The sequence below is a fragment of the Asterias rubens genome, chromosome 2 (assembly GCF_902459465.1).
Source record: "Asterias rubens chromosome 2, eAstRub1.3, whole genome shotgun sequence".
NCBI classification, from domain to species: Eukaryota; Metazoa; Echinodermata; class Asteroidea; order Forcipulatida; family Asteriidae; genus Asterias; species Asterias rubens.
This window is the reverse complement of record NC_047063.1, coordinates 19,483,159-19,503,109: the sequence shown is the minus strand read 5'-3', so window position 1 is coordinate 19,503,109 and position 19,951 is coordinate 19,483,159. Positions and strand designations below refer to the sequence as shown.

Sequence of the window (19,951 nt, the reverse complement as noted above, 5' to 3'; positions counted from 1 at the left end):
CGCCTGAGTCGACAAGGCCGCTAGAGGGGGTAAACTATACTCGCCTTTCGGACGGCCGGCGGCGGCGCGGGGCGCGTAATGTTTTTTTGGTTTTTTTTGAGCGAGGCTGGCCGGCCCCTTTTTCATAATGTGGATTTTGAGCGTTTTCTTTTGGTGAAAAGTATGGTTTTTGACAGCGATAATTTGTTCTGCATGATGAAAAAATGTAAACCTAAATAAAACAGTATTAGAAGACAAAATCAGCTGCATACATATTGCATAGACCTTATCGCAAATACCAATGCGCAAGCGCAGACTGTTGAATGAGGTGCATTGTGGGATATATATGGATCAAATTTGGATACCAGCTAGACCACAATGCGCCTAATTCCAAGCTTTACGCGCGCGCCCCGGTATTTGCGAAAAGGTCTATACACCTCGCATAACTCGATAGTCAATTTACAATTAAAACAACACTCCATGATAAAAAATAAGCTAGTACCTGACTTTATCCAGGGGACCAGTTTAATTTAAATTCGGAGACTCGGGCAACCAAAGCGATGCCCGTTGGTCAATAATTTACAGTTAATCCGGAAGAGGGCGTAACTTCATGCACTACAGCAGTTCTTATAAAAAAAGAAGAAGTCGGTGTCAGTCCGCTATGCTATACTGTCCGCTCCGGACACTTTTGCATATGCAGTCGTATCCGGGGATGCAAAAATCATAGCGGACATGTACATGTGTAAGCGAATGTGCATGCAGTGAACCTGATGCAGCATGAGTATTCACGTATTTCATGATTGCAGCGAATACCCAACGGCCAAACATTTCCCATGTCTTTCATGATAATAATGCACTTTAGTTTAGTTTACTGCAAGGACGGTTTTGCACGGGCGGTCATGCAAATGTGTCCGGGCGGACACAATTGCATTATGCAGCAGCGTCCGGGCGGACACGATTGCATATGCAAAACCGTACGGCGGACATGATTGCATATGCAATCATGTCCTCCGGATAGTATTGCATAGAGGACATAATTGATGCACTACAAAGGAAGTTGATGACAGGATAAAACAAACAATGAACATTTATCGGATAACAATTGCATGGGCAAATGTTTCTGTCCTTTAAGTGTAATTAAAAAATAATTGGGATACAGAATACGACTATTTTTTCGAAAGATTTTGATAAAACGTGCTGGGGCCAAAGGATACGGAGTGGAGATGAAAAATGGAGCGTCTTATTTCTTAGTCTTGGTGCATGACGTTCCTCTTGCGATACTCTGCTCGTGGCATTATGTGTGCTCGTTCAAAGAGTGTTACCTAGGTACAAAACGTCTTGAATCAAAGACTACAATCGCCATGCCTCACGCTCACCGTGTGCTGACGACACGGACTCGTCCACTCGCCTCGTCCCCACACCAACAAACGCTACAAGGGGTTTTGGGTACGAGTTGACTTGTTTCCGTGGGTACGAGGGAAGCCACATCGTTTTGATTACAAATTCCTAGTACATAGGCCGGAGACCCAGATAAACAAATGGCAGCTAAGTAAGACATCATCTCGGCTGAGGGTTAATCAAGTCATTCTGCCGAATAATTTGCAATTGTTTCTCCAAGAAAAAATGTAAGTATGTTTTGTGATCATGGTACACGTCATGGTTTTCATGAAAATAGCCATTTTTGTAATGGTTGTTATTGGCGTTTTTGCTGTGTAACGTTTTTTGTTTTTGTCATTTGATTTGCCGCTGGTTATCGCAGGCCTGTAAGTATGCTTCGTTTTTGAAAAGGCAAGGGCACCAAGGCATTTTCTCTTTGGCAAAGGGCACCCTATGAGGAAATTGTAAATTTCTACTGGAGCATTTCAAGGGCACCAAGGCAATTTGCCTCCGTTGCCTCCGTGAAGTATCAGATCAGGCCTGTTATCGCAACTACATTTTATGAGGATTTTTTTACAAAAAATAATGTATTAAATTGTAGTGTAGGAGGAGCCTATATGATTGGAGAGTAAGCTAATATTATAATAGTCTTTTTTACCCATAGAATTAGTCTAAGTTTTGAAGAGAAATTACCAAGTAAAAAGAGTGGCAGTAGCCTAGCCACAGTGAGTAACCCTCATCATAATCATAGGCCTATATAATTAATAAAATTAATTAATAGTCATATTTAATTACCATTAATTTGTTCCTTGATCGACAACCTTGGAGCGAAATCTTTGGAGGAAAGCATGGTCATCTATGATCTAGATAGACAGGCTTGCTTTTTGTGAGTCCATCCATGTGACAGGGTCGCTCTTGCTGTTCCAAAGCTAATTTCGAAAGAGGCAGTCTAATCTCTACATTACAAGGAAATTGTCTTCAATTTCCTTTGTTCACCCTACAATCATCCTAGTTAAGATAACCTTCCATCCTCTTGATGGTTCGAAGATGGAGGGTTACAGCGGGTTACGATTATCGCAACTACCTACATCCAAACAAAGAGGAGTGCTGCAGTCTCTCAAAGGGCAACGGTTGAATGGAACTTACTTACTTACTGGCAGAGAAATGTCAGGGACAGTACTTCTGTGGAATTTAATTCTATCTGTACCTGACACAAATTCCTGTTGCCTAAGTCCAGGCCTGATGCTTCACGGAGGCAACGGAGGCGATTGCCTTCGTTGCCCCTTGTCATTGCCTTGGTGCCCTTGAAATGTTACAGTAGAAATTTACAATTTCCTCATAGGGTGCCCTTTGCCAAAGAGAAAATGCCTTGGTGCCCTTGCCCTTTCAAAAACGAAGCATACAGGCCTGTAAGTCAACACATGCGCTCACACGCAGTGCGTACATCTTCAACCATTTGAAGGCTGCACTTTATAAGGAATAAGAAGAAGAGTCTTACAGTTTCAAATAGAACAAGGACTCGGCATGGCTGTCTTTCAATTCTTAAGGGGGCCTAGACATTAAAAGTAAAAGGGAGTGCCTGATTGTTGTGGAGTTTGTTTGCAGTAACTAGACACACATTCAGTTGTACTGAAATTTTGGAACAGATGAATAATGTACATGTGTAATCCATTTGCCACTTTCCCACTCATTATGACCAAAAACAGTGTCACATTTAACCAAGTGAGCTTCGTTATTTTGTTATGACTCGTCAAATGAGTACTTGACCTAAAACATTTCAAATAGCACCACGGCAAAGACCTTGTTGCATAGTGTCAGAAGCTTTAGTATGTCCAGCACCCCTGTTTCATCCCAACTTAGAATTGCCCAACTATAGTTGGGACTGAGTTCATGATGTGATTTCTCCATTTCACAAATTCTTGTTTTCTCAATAACTAAGATCAAATTCATGAACATGAAAATAAAACCAATGGAACACCCCCAGATTGTAAAGTAGGGCTTTTCAAAACCAAAGATACATGATTCTTAGGAGTCTTAATTTATCTCATGCATCTCAGTCACAAACTTAGTACGTCTACTTTTTTAAAAGTGAAGTAAGTGAGAGATTGTTGTTTGCGTCTTTCAGGTTTTTCTATTGTTTGCTCTGATGATATTCTCAAATAAAAGTTTGTTCACAATGGAAATAACAACCTGTCAAAGAAACTATTATTGTCCATTCATGTATGCAGGCACAAATTGGACAGATGCAGCTTATTACATCTGACATTCTATGCGAAAATGTGAAATGAGATTGTTTTAGATGAGAACAGGCCTTTAAAAAATGTACACATAGGAATTGACTCCCAAAATGGTGGAAAAGATGGCCCCCCCCCCCCATTTTTCAGGGATGATTTCATCGTCTACAAGAGGTCAATAATGTCATATTAAGACATCAATCTTGTGAAAGGGGATGTTGCTATCTGCACTTTTAATTTCACTCATGTATAATAACAGTGGAAAGTGCCAGCCCATGAGCATCTATACTACCCCAGTCACTGAGCCAATTATTTAATTTCTTAAAGGCAGTGGACACTATTGGTAATTACTCAAAATAATTATTGTCATAAAACCTCACTTGGTAATGAGTGATGGGGAGAGGTTGATGGAATAAAACATTGTGAGAAACGGCTGAAGTGACGTAGTTTTTCGAGAAAGATGTAATTTTCCATGAATTTGATTTTGAGACATAAAGTTTAAAACTTGAGGCCTCGAAATCAAACATTTAAAAGCACACAACTTTGGGTGACAAGGGTGTTTTTTTCTTTCATAGTTATCTCACAACTCCCACGACCAATCAAGCTCAATTTTCACAGGTTTGTTATTTTATGCATATGTTGAGATACACCAAGTGAGAAGACCGGTCTTTGACAATTACCAATAGTGTCCACTAGCTTTAAACAACATCTCAGCTAGCTCTCGGCTAGCTCTCGGCTCGGCTAGCTCTCGGCTAGCTCTCGGCTAGCTCTCGGCTAGCTCTCGGCTAGCTCTCGGCTAGCTCTCGGCTAGCTCTCGGCTAGCTCTCGGCTAGCTCTCGGCTAGCTCTCGGCTAGCTCTCGGCTAGCTCTCGGCTAGCTCTCGGCTAGCTCTCAGTTAGCTGGGAGTTCATCATAACAGCCTTTACTGTCAAGTCTTTAGCACACCAAGCTCAATCAATCACAAGAACCATCTCTGCCACGGACAGATGTACTCATGTACTCCTGGGTGAAGGGAAGCAATTATAATAATAATAATATTGAAGTCTTACATAGCGCACGTATCTACCAAACAAGGTACTCATATATATATACAAACTTTCAGAAAGTATATGTTATTGCAGTGATGAATTCTGAGACCCAATTAAGGGTTTACAAGGTGCTATGGCGCATACAGCAGCCACAGCCAGGAACACCGGGGCGAACCCCTTCTCTTTTCGATAAGTGCACTGGGTTCTTTAACATGCGTTACACAACACATGGGACCAATGGCTTTACGTCCCATCCGAAGGACGAAGCAATGGTTATGTGTCTTGCTAAATGACAAGTGTCACGGCTGGGGATTCGAACCCACACTTTGCTGATCAGAAACACCAGAGTTTGACACAATAAGATCAATGTTAATAAATACAAAAATCTAAAAAGGTTTGATTTTGTTGCATTCCAATTAAATGGTCTCTACATTTTTGAACAGAAAATTTTTAGTTCATTTACCAGTTCTTATTATATTCAATCAAAATGGTGTTGAAATTGAGAGATTATTACAAGCACAGAAATTCTTCTTAGGAATTACAGACCCAGGATAGGGTTACAGACATAGGACTCGGACTGCCTCTAGCTACCGCGCAACCTCGGTAGTCTAGTTGGTAAGACACTGCTCTAGAAGTGCAAGGGTACATGCATGTGATATTTTTTCACAGGACTCGGGAAAGAGAGTATACAGTGCTAACACACATCGGTGTATGGGTAAAAACCAAAATTAATAATTACAGACCCATCGCTATCTATTGGAAAATGAGTGCATCAGCAAAGTCAATTTGACCTTGGACCCTCTCTTTAAGTATTGACGTTAACCATGTACGACGACGGAGCAGTGTATACAGTAGCAATGAGTAGAGGTCAATCAATATGATTATCAACAATTGCTTTTCATTCCTGTTTATGTCAGTCACCATGCCAAAATCTGGCTAATTTTGCAGATTTTTTGTTTAAAAATATACTCCAAGCCACATTCATTTTTTTCTTGAACAAATTTGGTAAAAGCTGGTTCATAGTCAGTCGCACCATGGTCGCCGCATGGCAATTCTGATGGGTGATCATAACAACACAGTTTTTAGGCCTCAGCGATAGTTATAAACTGTATTTATTAGGATCGCGTGTCAAGATATTCCATCGCACAACCATCGCGCAACCGACTATAAACCAGACTCAAGTGTTTTTGCTGTTTTTTGTTTTACCCCCTACTTGCCCCGTTTTGTTGAGTAGGTCAAATCTTGTTGCCATTTGCAGCCACTTACCCTTGTTTTGTTACACCCCCCCCCCCCCCCCCCCCCCCCATATCGATGTCTGAGCTCTAGACCACTAGGCACGGTTATGAGAGGCCACTTTGAATATACTGCAATTAATCTGGACCATGTCACACAGGGCAATTTACAGTCAACCAGTTCCAGGCAAGCCTCAAGAGGAACAAACATTCAAAAATAATGTTAATTCCCATTTTCTTGAGGACAGTGCATGTAAGGTTCTAAGACGAATGTCTGTTTAGCGAAGTGTTCTTTTTGCATGCAGTGCAATTGGTAGCCTCCAAGTTGCCTGTTAATTTGCCACGTTGGACCTGGCTTTAATTTTTGTTATTTCACTAGGGATAAATACTATTTTTCTGAATGTTACCCTTTCACTGTTTTGAGAGAACAAGAGTTGGCCCACAGGCAATTTCTTATTGATATCTGTTGAATGCACACAGTGGCGCTTCATACCAAACAACCAACGGGCCGATTTAAGAAAAAGCCAAGACTGATCTTAAATGTGTATCAATCTCAATTGCCAAGCAAAATGAGATGTCACAATACAAACCACTATTGACATATCATCTTAAAGGCAGTGGACACTAGTATTGGTAATTACTCAAAAGAATTATTAGCATAAAACCTTTCTTGGTGACAAGTAATGGGGAGAGGTTGATGGTATAAAACATTGTGAGAAACGGCTCCCTCTGAAGTGCCATAGTGTTTGAGAAAGAAGTAATTTTCCACGAATTTGATTTCAAGACCTCAGATTTAGAAATTGAGGACTTGAAATCAACCATCTAAATGCACACAACTGTGTTAAGGATGTTTTTTTCGTTCATTTTTATCTCGTAAGTTCGATGACCGATTGAGCTCAAATTTTCACAGGTTTGTTATTTTATGCATATGTTGAGATACACCAACTGTGAAGGCTAGTCTTTGACAATTACCAATAGTGTATACCTTTAAGATGAATCTTAGTGCTTTGTGAAATCGAGCCCTGTTGTATCAACACAGATGTCAACAATTCCAGCCGGGCTACTCTCTGAAAGAAAGTCAGCGTCATATAATTTAAAGTCAGGGTATACTTTTGGTAAAACAAATTGTCAAATCAAAAACTAGTATCTCCACATGCTTGAAATAACAAACCTGTGGAGATTTGTGCTGAATTGAAAATCAGAGTAGCAAGATATAAGAAGAAAACCACCACCCTTGTTGCATAGAATTGTGTTTTCAGATGCGTGAGAAAGGCTTCAGAGGCTTCATGCCTGAAGCCTTTCTCAGATTCAAATGTTTTGTTGAAAAATGACATCTTTCTCTTAATACTTCAAAGGGTGGCGTTTCTAACAATGTTCTATAATAATTATTCAAGTACGCGCTAATCCTCCAATCAGATTGGCAGAATGGAGTGGTGATAAAAACCTATTTGCACGGCTAATATCACTACCATGCGTATTGTGTGTCGTTGGATATGGGACGCAGAAGCGCTATATTTTTCCGTATTCCACTCGCGCTTGTGTGATAACTTATAATATCATACTCTCTATGTTTTAAAACCAAGTAGGTTTATATATGGAATTAGTTTGTGGATAAATTACAAAGGTATGTCCATCCTTTAAACGTGTTAAATAAGTAGCCAAGAGTAATGCCCATAGCACTCACACACTGTACAGCTGTACACTGTATAACATTGTGAATATCATAACAACATCAGCAAGCCCAGTTATATTTATCATTATGGTTCTAGTGGACCCTCGACTACAGTCTTCCAGACTCCTGTTGCCATAGCAACCCATCTCATCCTTTGGTTGGCAAGTCGTCATCTCATTGCAGTATCCTTCAGACTCTGTTGTTTACATTATACTGGTACATAATCAGTTTGCCTGAGTTTCTCGTCTCCATCCACATAGATTGTTCAGAGAGCAATGCATTTTGACTAATTAGTGACGGGGGTGGAGGTATTCTGTATTAATTGGATGCACAAGGGATTAGTTTGTTGGTTTCGGTGCAGTACAAGATTGATTGCAACCGTGCAGTACACCTGGTGTGTGCAAGGTTGCTATCTATTCCGCTAGTATACATTGTCAGTATCTGTTAAACCTCGCCACTATGCATTGTCAGTATCTGTTAAACCTCAAGTAGTTTTCACCTTTTCTTGTTTGTGCTCCACTGCTTGAGCACTTTCTTGTATACCAGCGAGATAGAAGAGGTCACTATTATAGTTTGAATTGAAGCTACTAGGCATACATATGAAAATTGCACAACTGGTGGCTGCGAATCAGAATTTTCCCCAGACAAGTATTCAAAGGATTTTGAATCTTGAGTGACGTCTCGCAAGTGTTCTTCAGCTCTGCAGGAAGAATTTCTAAAATGATGTTATCAACTAGAATAGAAAACTTGTAGATTTATCTTTTAACATTATGGATTTGGCCAGCAGTGAACTTGACTTGAAGCATATCTACGTATTAATGTGGAAACTAACATATATTGCATGAAGTTTTAGAGCCAGTGATTTTCTGTTGCCAACCTCACTTTCACAAATCACCAACTGGCCCCAGTAAAAAATAAAACAGAAAATTTCACGTGACTTGTGGAAACAGAACCTGCGGAAATGGAAATTCATTCCCTCTAAGTTTTAGCTAGAAACCTACATTCTATTGTATTTGTGCTGAGCGTAACTTCCTAAAACTTGATTCAAACTTGAAATTTTCTTTCTTTAAAATGTTGTACTCTTCTTCTACAGGGATACAAGATAACCATGCTGTGATGAGGTAACGTGGTGTCCTGCCTGCTCCTTGTAGTAACCCCCCCCCCCAAGACTCTCACAAGTTTAACAAGTGCAGCATCCTCATCAAGATGAAGTCCTCCACAGTCGACAGCCAACATCCCTCGGAGTCTGGCTCCCATATCAGCTCAATCCAACGACCAACGGCTAAGTATGGCAAGCTATCAAACACCGTTAGGCAGATTACACCAGGCCCCTGGCAGTGTGCCATGTTCTGTGGAGGAAAGAACTGCAAACATGACACCCCAGCCAGGTGGACAGAGCAAGAAATGGCACTTAATGGACTAAATTCATCTTGGTAGGTTTGGTTGAAAGCTTCGGACCTGATGTTAAGACTATAGTCTTATCTCAAGTTACTACAAGTAACTTGTTCTTACTATAATCTTAACGACACTGGACACTATTGGTAATTTTTAAAGACCAGTCTTCTCACTTGGTGTATTTCAACATACATAAAATAACCAACCTGTGAAAATTTGAGCTCAATCGGTCTTCGAAGTTGCGAGATAATAATGAAAGAAAAAACACCCTTGTCACACGAAGTTGTGTGCTTTCAGATGCTTGATTTCGAGACCTCATAATTCAAAACTTGAGGTCTAAAAATCAAATTCGTGAAAAGTTCTTCTTTCTCAAAAACTACGTCACTTCAGAGGGAGCCGTTTCTCACAATGTTTTATACCATCAACCTCTCCCCATTACTCGTTATCAAGTAAGGTGTTATGCTAATAATTATTTTGAGTAATTACCAATAGTGTCCACTGCCTTTAAGCGACCTACACAGGACTAGTCCTAATCATACTGTAAGTTTGGACTACCATTTGTGAAATCTACCTCTGGTACTTCAGTTCTTAGAGGACAAGACAATTTTTCTGTAACAATAGGGCCATTTTATGAAGGGAATTTCAAATCTTCTGGATTACAGAAGCCCCTTTTGAATCCTGCAGTGGATTGGGTTTTCAGTCCCTACCTGACTGTGGGTTTTCCCTTGGAATCATTCTCAAGGGTTTTCTTCTACATTTAAAGCTGAAACATCTTCTCTGTCTTTGGTTCTTGGCTGTAAAGTGATTAGGTTCTTGGCTTCACAACCAAAATAAATGAAATGAATTAAAGGAAACTAAAATAAGCTGAAATGAAAAAAAGTAACTTGCAATGCTGTATTTAGAGCATCTGCAGTAATAATCACTTTTTAAAACATTTATTGATGATTTGTTTTTTCAGGGTTGGTGATGATATTTTAGCAATGGCTAGGCCATCATCAGAAGCACTAGAGAAATTCAGCATCGTGGAACAATTTATTCAGTAAGTGCTCATATTTATTTAAAATTGTCCTTAAAACTGTCCTGTTTACGCTTTAATCACTCTAAAAATTAATGGCAATAAAAACTTACTTGGTTTGTACAGCAGCTTTCGATAAAGCATTTTGAGAATCAGTTTACGAGGGAGAAGTGTGGTTATGGAAAAAAGAAAATCAGCAAAATTTTCTTTGGCTCAATGCTGTGTACAGGCTTTGCCTGGTTGTGGTTTTCCTCTTGATTTTTTATTTTTTATTCCCATTGCTGTTTTTTCTTTTCATTCTCTGAGCGCTTTGCAACCTCAGGAAAAGGCGCTCAGGCCTGGAATTTCATCTTTGAGAGGGCAAGGCCATTTTCATTTTTAAAAGGGCACTTCCATTGGAAAATCTTAAAGTCTAGGGGAATTTTTGAAAGGGCACCAAGGCCAAGACAAGGGCAACGTTGGCCATGGCCTCCGTCGCCTCCGTGAAATTCCAGGCCTGGGCGCTATATAAATGGTGTTACTATTAGTATATTATTAAACTCCCACAAGGGGATATAAACACCAAGCTGGTAACAGCAAATCTCTCTCTCAAAAAAACAATGGTTTAACGTCTATGATTATGAATTGCACAAATCAAGAAATTGTGATTCGGTATTCTAGCAACCATACTATTTATTCTAGCCATTATAAAATCAGCATTTAGTTGGGGGACTTGAACCGGCAACCTTGTGATTGCAAGTCTTGCAGTCTAACCACTAGACTACGTCGACCCATCATCAGTGTATTTCGGCCAAAGTAACATCTATTAAGATCATCTGGGCCCAATTTCATGTCGCTGCTTAACGGTAAGCAAATTTTTGTGCTTACTGTTGCTTACTGTAGCAGAAAAATTTGCTAAGGTGCAAGCGTATTTCACAGCAAGAAAATTAGGCGACCATATTGCCATTCACCATGGATTTGCATTGCGCAGTAAGTACAAAATCGGCTGTTAAGCAGCGCTATAAAATTGGGCCCTGATCAAACCCTGTTCTTGTCTTCATTTCTCAACTATGTACTAAAAGAAAACAAACAATATTTATGAAACTAGGAATGGCATCAAGTCAGTAATCAACCTCCAGAGACCAGGGGAGCATTCCAGCTGCGGCAATCCGCTGCAGAGCAGTGGGTTCTCATATGAACCTCAACAGTTTATGGAAAAAGATGGTAAGTGCATTGCTTGCTTGAACTTCCTGACTGTGTCTCTCCTGTGTTTCAAACTGATTTTGCATGGCGGAACTTGTAAAGACTTTCGTGCCCTGATGTTCATACTTAATGTTGTATAATGTGTTGGGCGCAATCTTTGAAGATGGCCCTTTTTTGTTTTAAATTTGCGCAAGCTGCGACTTGTTTATGGTGCAGACTATGTTAACTTCTTGCTTTTTTTATTTGTACTCCAATGTCATCCATAGATATATTTGTTAGTTGTGAACTCATCAAAAGTTAAGTGAGGGTAACTAAGATTAATATGAATGGAATTTCAACGTCTCGAATCAGGTAAATAATAATAATAATAATACCCGTATTTATAACGCGCCTTTTGCCAAAGGATACAAAGCGCCAGGTGTTAGTACTACAAGGAGTGGGGCGAATTTTGAGGTATAAGACCTAATCCTTGAGCACCATGTAATGGTTTACAAGGTGCTGTGGCGCAAAATGCTGCCAATCCAGCCAGGAACACCGGGGCGAACCCCTTCTCTTTTCGATAAGTGCACTGGGTTCTTTTACATGCGTTTACACAACTTATGGGACCAACAGCTTTACGTCCCATCCGAAGGCTCAGCAATGGTTATGTGTCTTGCTTAATAAGGACACAAGTGTCACGGCTGGGGATTCGAACCCATACTCTGCTGATCAGACACACTAGAGTTTGAATTCGGTGCTCTTACCGCTCGACCACAACACTCCCACGACACTCCCACGACACTCCCACGACATGATCCCACGACACTCCCACGACACTCCCACGACACTCCCACGACACTCCCACTCCCAGGTAAGGAATACAAAAAAGGTAAAGGTTATAAGTATCTGTTGCACTTCGACTACCTTTTGATAATTTCTCTATCAAACCTTCCATTATCTTTGCAGTCTTTTTCTATAACTTTGGTTGGGATGACTACGGTATACGCTCTCTGCCTTCCATTCTGGACATGGTCAAAGTTATGTCCTTCGCCTTGAAACAAGGAAAGGTAGGTCTCTTTATTAGTTTAGTTTAGTTTAATTTGGGTGGTGTTCATGAACTGTACTGGCTCTCCATAGGTTTCTGTCCTGCATTGCTGTCCGTAGCTCTGCTGTCTCCAGTCCGGTGTCTATCCTCAAAAGATCCAAGTAGGTCAACTTTGGTCTACCACATTTCCTGCGTCCATGTTTTGGTTTCCAGTGAATGAGTTTTGATGCAGACTCCGTGCTCCTACTACAGTGCCCAGCAAATCTTAACTCCCCGTTCCCTGATCTTATCACTTAATCTTGGCAAGTCTCCATACAGCTCTGCGTTTGTCATTCGCTGTTCCCAGTTAGAGAAATACCACATTGAAAAAGGGGTTGTAAGGTTATGATTGATATATTGAAGTTGGAATTGCTCCTCCCCCACCTCCTTTCCTTTCCTACCCTACTCAGTTGGTACTAACTTGATGGTATGTTAATTGTTTATGACAGGTTGCAGTACATTGCCATGCCGGTCTGGGACGTACAGGAGTTCTTATAGCTTGCTATCTTATATATGAGCAACGAATGGAAGGGGATAACGCAATACAGTTTGTACGAGAAAAACGGTAAGCATCAGGTCATTCCCAGAATCGATATAGTCTTCAAGGTATTGATCAAGACCACTTGACATGTTCTTGAATGATGGTACAACTTGAAAACTATATTAACTTTTTAATTTTGGTTTTTACCCATACCCCGATGTGTGTTAGCACTGTATACTCAGTACTTTCCCCGAGTCCTGTGAAAAAATATCACAGGCATGTAAATCGGGTGGGATTCGAACCCACGACCCTTGCAATTCTAGAGCAGTGTCTTACCAACTAGACTACCGAGGTTGCCCGGTGGCTAGAGGCAATTCGAATCCTATGTTTTGGCAGCGGGTACCGCAACGATATAAGAGATGTTAAATTTGCATTGGGGATAAAGAATATTAGTTTTGGTTTTTACCCATACACCGAACACTATAGAACCAGGGAACCACGACACACCATTGGTACTGTACAAAATGTTGTCAGTTTGTTTCTCAAAGGTAAAATTATTTCAAGTGATAATTTTTGATGTGGTTTGGTTGGCGTAGAGGTATTGTTCCTCGCCTTCAACCTCTAGGACCCCGGTTCAAATCCCGCCAAGAGTACTATGCGGATAGGGTTTTCCCTACTTGGTTGTGTTGGCTTTCCTTAAGAACAATTATCTGTGGTTTTCCTCCCAGATCAAAAACTGAAACTTTCTTCCTGATCTTCTCTCCATTGGGTTCTTGGCAAGTACAGTGTTTTGCTCAGGGAACCATACCCTTACAAGCTTTGCTTCTGTATGGGTCCCCCACAGTTTCACGAATGTCAATGCTTATTATTCACTCAATTAATCTTATCAAACAACTGTTTATTTCTTAATTTCCAACTTACATTGCCTATGATTTGATACTGATTGTGATTTTGAAACTGTGGAAATAAACTGATTGATTGATTGATTGAGACGCCTTTGCTTGGCAACTAGAGTTTATAAATAAAAAAGAAAATAACAATATAATGCGAGATTCATTGTATGTTTATCTGCAGAGCTGGTTCTATACAGACTCCTGGACAGATTGAATGTTGCCAGCAGTTTGCAAAGTTTCTCATTCCATTCAGGGTTGTGTTTTCATTATGGTAAGTCGATGAGATACCTGCAGTTATTGAAGAAAGTCACTCTTGGACTTGCAGATATTTGAAATAATTTACTTTTATTGTTCATCACTCTTAATGTATGCGTTTATCTCCTCGTGCTATTTCTGTATGCTGGTTGGTTGAGACACAGTCAGGCGGGGTTATAACTAGTTTTGTGCATGAGATTTGCGCCACCATGAACTAGAAGTGCTTCTTTTGCACATAGTTTGCACGAAATAGTTTGCACGAAATAGTTTGCATATGGGGCAATAACTTAGATATGTTTGACTTGTTACAGTGCCCTCTCTTGATGATGAGGTCACTAGAGCACAACCTCGGGCCTGGGAGTGACTAGAAGGGGGCCTAGGAGTGACTTGAAGGGGGACCTGTTTTTCTGTTTTGGTCAGTCGCAATCCCAGAAGACATGCTCATTGTGTATAAATACTTTCATATTTATATACTATACTTTCAACACTTTTCATGTGTGTGTTATAAATGTAGTATACTTTTCATGTGATTGATATATTTTTCATATAAGTGTTTTAACAAGTTATATTTTTCATTATCTTTTGAAGTGATCCTTGTGCGTACCCTTTCACTCTGGACCAGTTCCTGATCAGACAGAAGCTAATGCTGCATGGCTACGAGGCTCGAGAATTAAAACATCTACCAAAGGTCAGGATAATTTGTTGGTTGATGTATAATTTGATATGTAACAATTTTGTAATAGTCTCTCTCATTTGCCCGTAGCTTCTCCTCGAATCATACCCATCTATCACTGGTACAGCTCCATCCATAGTAAAAGTCATCAAGAAAAACATGTACCACATTTAAAAAACAAACCATAAAACATTTTTTTTACTGAACATTTTTTTTATGTGTAAGCACCTAAAAGCATTTGTAGAAATGGAGGTTCAGATATATTCTATAAGGGATACAGATTATTAGTATCCATTGTTTTGTAAAGGCATCCCAGCCTACTAGCTTTCCTTTAATGGGCCATGCCTCCTTTCAGTCTTGTAAAATCCTATTGTTTGTATTTGTATATTGTGTCTGTATGGAAATAAATGTTGATTGATTTGATTTTATTTGAACTGCGTACAACTTGCATATCAGTGATTATTTGTCTACTCTTATTGTAGATTGTGTGTGTTGTGTGCAATCGACTAAGTGTACTTGCCTCCTGTGTGACTAACCAGCAACCGAGAGGACGTCATGAGAACATAGATATGTTAAAGAAAACAGCACCAGGTGCGTTCCCAAGCCAGAGGGAATCACAAAGCCAGCGAGAATCACAAAGTAACAACCCGGGAAGCCCAAGGAATAGGCGAAGAGTGAATGACGTACCTACTAATAACAAGCTACCCCCACTGAGACAGAGAAGCAGTAGCCTAGAGAATGTTACCCAGGACAGCCTAGGTATCCCTCAACCCAATGAGTCTGCATTACGAGGGCGTGTTAGTCCCATGCTGGACTACCGACGTAACACCAACAATGGCAGCGTTGCATCGAGTGTCTCTAGTTCAGATGACGATCGTAGTGTCACCGCTGAGGTTTCCCCGCGACAGAACGCTCAGTTTGTGAGGAGTCACGGTAACGCTCACTCGACGTTAAAGGCCGCTAATTCAAGTTCCTCTGGGCGGGTGTCGCTATCGATGACAAAGCGTTCCTCGTTGACGTTATCAACGTTATTGATTCATGATTCACAAGGCAGCGATGATGTTTTGAGGGTCGGTACAGCCATGGCTTTTGATGCATCATTGTTAGAGACCGGTACCAACCAGAATGAATTATCACATGTATTGCAGGTAAGAGTCTTCAAAGCAGGCAGGGCCTGGTCTTCTTACTTTGTTTATCGTTATTAGATAGAGTGTCTTGGCCAACTGGTTTAGAGCATCAAATTCAAGTTGTAGTGGTTAAGTCACCGCAGTGTGGGTTCAGGTCCCGGTCAGAGCACTTTTGTCCTTTCACTGTTTTTATGTTAAGTTCAGCAACATGGTGCATTCATATTTATTTTGACTTTATTTTCAGACACTTGTTGTTGTTTACTAATTGTAAAGTGAAATTAAAAGCTGTCCTCTTGTTTTCTTTTTCCAGAGCGTCCAACGTCGAGTAGATTCATTACAGGTGAGAAATACGTTTAAATATTTATACTGAAAATAAGCGACAAAAGGGAAACTGACTGGGTACATTTTGATACAATTCTGGGTTGAAGAAGACAAATTTACTAGAAAGGGATTTGAACCTGTTACCTCGCGGTTAGTTCACCTTAATGGCCATCTAGCCCCGATAGCGCGGATGGCTCAGCTGGGAGAATGCCGGCATGTTAATCGCAAGGTTGCAGGTTTTAAATCCCATTCCAGTCAATTTTTCCTTATTGTTGAATAATAAATAAAAAGTAACATAAATTAAAAATTAATATAAGTATCGTAGATAAACTAAACTAATTCAGCTAAGCTTACAAGAATCGTACTCACTTGACTATGTGAGAGTGCCCCAGATCATGTACTGCAACCATTCTACTAGAAGCACTGAATAATGTAGCAGTAACAGCATGCAGCAATAGCATGCAAAACGGCTAAACAAAATTTGATAACAACTTTTAAGTGTGGGACTTTTTTAAAATACGCATTTTAAATTTTACTTACTAGCGCGACAGTTGAAAAAAGTTTGAGGTCCACAATTTGGTCATAAAAAATCCTGGTCTGTTTGGGACCATAAACCAATGAACATTTTTAGGTTATTTGGCATTAGTCAAATCACACATTCTGCCAATACTTCAATGTATATATCCCAAATTCTGCAAGTATTTATTTGCTTTATTCCCTGCAGCAAAATATAAATCGCAGCACGTCAGCTTGGGAGATTGTGTCTACTGAAGAGGACCCATTCGTCCTCGCGATGCTTTTATGGTCATGGCTTGAACACTTGCAGGTTGGGAGAGAAACTTTGTGATCGTTATTCAGTCAAAATCTTTTGCATTTGTTTGGAACAAATAAAAACAAATATTTCTAACCACCACCACTGATAATCAACAGATAAAACAACCACAAGTAAGCTGTTAATTTACATGTAGACAAAAGCTATTCTAAATCCAGATGATATGTTTTTCTTAGCTATTTTTTTTAACAAAGTGCACAGAGCACTGTACCTCAAAAACCAAACTTTCCCGAAAAGTGGGGGATATTTGTGGCAGGAGAAAATGGCAAAGTTTCCTGTTCTTGATATGGGTGGTTACCTCCTGAGGCCTTGGGGATTATTTTGAATTTCTTGGTGTCAAAATGAAATATTTCTGTCTGTCTGTCTGTACGTCTGTCTGTCTGTCTGTCTGTCTGTCTGGCATATATCACTCCACTTGGGATGAAAGCCTCTTCACCAATTTACCATTTCACTCTATCCTGCACTGTCTATTGCTACTGGATGCCCCTATATGTACTATTAGGTCATCTCTCCATCTTCTGTTTTGTCATGTTTGTTGCCCTTTTTTTCTTGTCCAGTTTCTTGGAGTCCAGTTGGTTGTTTTGCATGCCCACCTGTTGCCATACCTCCTGTTGCTAGGTGACCTGCCAACCTCCACTTCTTTGATCATGAAATATTGTGTGTCCTTTCAACGACTATTATGCAGATTTGTTTCTTTTCTATTAATAGAAACCTTTTCTAAGTAAGGCTGACATCAAGAAGTTGGAAACAGATTTTGACGAGGATGAGCCGGCAGTGGCATTCAAGACCTTGAATAGAGTGAGTCAAAATAGTTTTCTTGTTCCTTCGTATTTATTTATTTCTCTTGAAGGCTGGCAAGTACACTCTTTAAAATGTCAAGACTCTACTGGGCCCAATTTTATGACTCTGCTTACTGTCAGACTGTAAGCAAAGGATCTGTACTCACTGAAGTAGAGAATTCCGCCCTTAAGTCAAGCCAATTTCACGGGTTAACAGGGAATGGGCGTGTGTACTCTACATTACTAGGGTTTCTTCAATAACGCACCTAGCGCATAAATTCGGCGCTTGCACAGTTGACTGAGAATGATGATCGTAAGCGCAGAATTCGACGGTATTAGGCCGAGCCCTGGATTCGGCCCTGGAATCTAGTGTGTCTGGTTCTGACATTGTCAGTTACATATTCAATTTGATAAATGGTGGACATTGGTAAATCAGATTGTTTACACCCAAACCAAACAGTACACCCCTATAGTGTCCACCATGCCTCAAGAAGAGTAATGAAGGTCGGATGTCACTGGAGATGTTACAGTGATCAAATTTGACGAGATCTTTTCTTTTGTGACACCTTCCCTCTGTAGAGTGTGAAACACACACTGGACTGTATTCTGAAGACAGTGTCCAAACTTCCCTTGTACCAGCCCCACCTCCAACGAATGGAACATTCCATCCTGGTTCGAATCATCAAAGCTTCAACACACCTTCCAACAGCCCATCTAGTGGACGAGGACCATTCCACCGAACAGCAAGGTGAGGATGGTGAAGACACTTTCTCACTCCATAATCTCCTGGTGATGTTTAAGATGTACGTATCTTATTTAAGATCCTCTAATGTGGATGATACACTCTCTATGAACTCCCAAGACTCAAGTGTGTACTCGGTGAGCAACAATAGGGCCCAAAACTCGCCCACTAAGGAAACTCATAAGAAAGCCCCTAGAGATAAGAAAAGGCTCAACAAACTGGCGGGTACTTCGATTCCAGATGAGGGTAGTGAAGGGAGCCCTAGAGACCATGCAAGAGGTTTTCATCCTGGTCAAGATACCGGAGAGAGTTGTAGCTCAGACCCCTCCTCCAAGGCCCTCTTGAAAGACAATCTACAGAGAAGAAAACTAAGAGGTATTCAAAAACCTTTGATTTCCAAGGCAGATGGGAGCAGCGATGAACCCACCCCATTGCCAAGGAAATCGACTTTACCTCCGATCTTCTGATGTCGAGTTTTGACTGAATGGATTTTCTCTGTGGGAAACTTTGAAAAAGTTTCTTCATTTTGTAGATAATTGCTTGAAGTTTTGAATACTTAGATCTATAGACCAACTTATTGTGAATAACCTGTAAAGATGTTATCGGCCGTTACTGTGAGGCAAATCATAGGCATCTTCAACCAGAGTTGTTGACACAACTACACAAATCACCAGCCTGACCTGAGCTACTCAAACCTGGAAAAATGGTCCACCAAACAAGCAAGTAACAAATTCAAGCTGTTTTGCCCAAATTTTAGAGAAAGTTGTCCCCATGGGTTGTACGCCTATGACTCGACTAATCCAATGATTGAATAGGATCCTGAAAACTCAATGAATTTCAAGGAACATGCAATAGGTTTTTGAAAAAAGAAGCCAACAAAAAAACCCACACAGAAATGAAACTTGAAACCGAATTGGTTAAAATTCAATGCAGCTACCAAACCAAGAAAATTGTAGTAAACACATTTAAATCTAAACCTAAACCAAGACCGTACCCAACGGAGTAACAGACTAAAATCAAAACAGATTTAAAATTAAAACCTGTGAACCAAAAAACCTTTCTGTTCATCTATCGAGAATTGATAATTGTTTTGATGTTTTCTCAAAAAGTAAAGCATTTCATGGAATAATATTTCAAGGGAAGTCTTTCACCATCACCTTCTGTAAACCCTGTAAGTCATTTGTAAATCTGTGAACTTTTAATTTTTGTTCTGTTCCGAAAGTGTCCAATGGCTTTTAAGGCTTAAGTGCATCTAGGTGTTATTTTAAAGCTCCTATTCTCATCTATTAATGAGCAAATAAATCCAGTTGACGCAGGAAGTGCCTAGTTTTTGGCAGGTATTGTCGCAAACGATGATTATTAAATTAATGGTAGTCAGGCAACTTTGTTGTTCAATTTAATGTCAACAAAGAAACATTGTCCCAACACTTACTCGTACATTTCATAATTAATTTTAGATAAGTCTGTTTACAATTGATTTATGACCGAAATTCCTGGTTCATGAAAAAATATTGTGTGTTGTGAAGTTTTGCTAGACTTTTAGTATTCACAAATCTTTACTTAAGGGCAGTGGACACTGTTGGTAATTACTCAAAATATTTATTATCATAAAACCTTTCTTGATTAAGAGTAATGGGGAGAGGTTGATAGTATGAAACAATGTGAGCAACA

General features: G+C 40.0%; 1 protein-coding gene across 3 annotated transcripts; it reads left to right on the top strand.

Annotated features, from left to right (window-relative positions):
* Window positions 1-142: 142 nt before the first annotated feature.
* On the top strand, window positions 143-18,977 carry LOC117287546 (protein tyrosine phosphatase domain-containing protein 1-like). Of its 3 annotated transcripts, XM_033768197.1 has the most exons (14): window positions 143-160; window positions 1,490-1,604; window positions 8,616-8,955; window positions 9,876-9,956; window positions 11,020-11,135; window positions 12,060-12,160; window positions 12,627-12,742; window positions 13,733-13,822; window positions 14,395-14,494; window positions 14,962-15,627; window positions 15,917-15,946; window positions 16,652-16,753; window positions 17,468-17,557; window positions 18,118-18,977. In XM_033768197.1, exons 3-14 carry the CDS (start codon window positions 8,729-8,731, stop codon window positions 18,745-18,747), a joined length of 2,349 nt encoding a protein of 782 aa, XP_033624088.1. In that variant the 5' UTR covers window positions 143-160; window positions 1,490-1,604; window positions 8,616-8,728; the 3' UTR covers window positions 18,748-18,977. The 3 variants fall into 3 exon arrangements, with proteins under 3 accessions (XP_033624088.1, XP_033624087.1, XP_033624090.1); XM_033768196.1 differs by lacking the exon at window positions 143-160 and having other exon boundaries at window positions 1,467-1,604; XM_033768199.1 differs by lacking the exons at window positions 143-160; window positions 1,490-1,604 and adding an exon at window positions 5,202-5,233.
* Window positions 18,978-19,951: the final 974 nt, after the last annotated feature.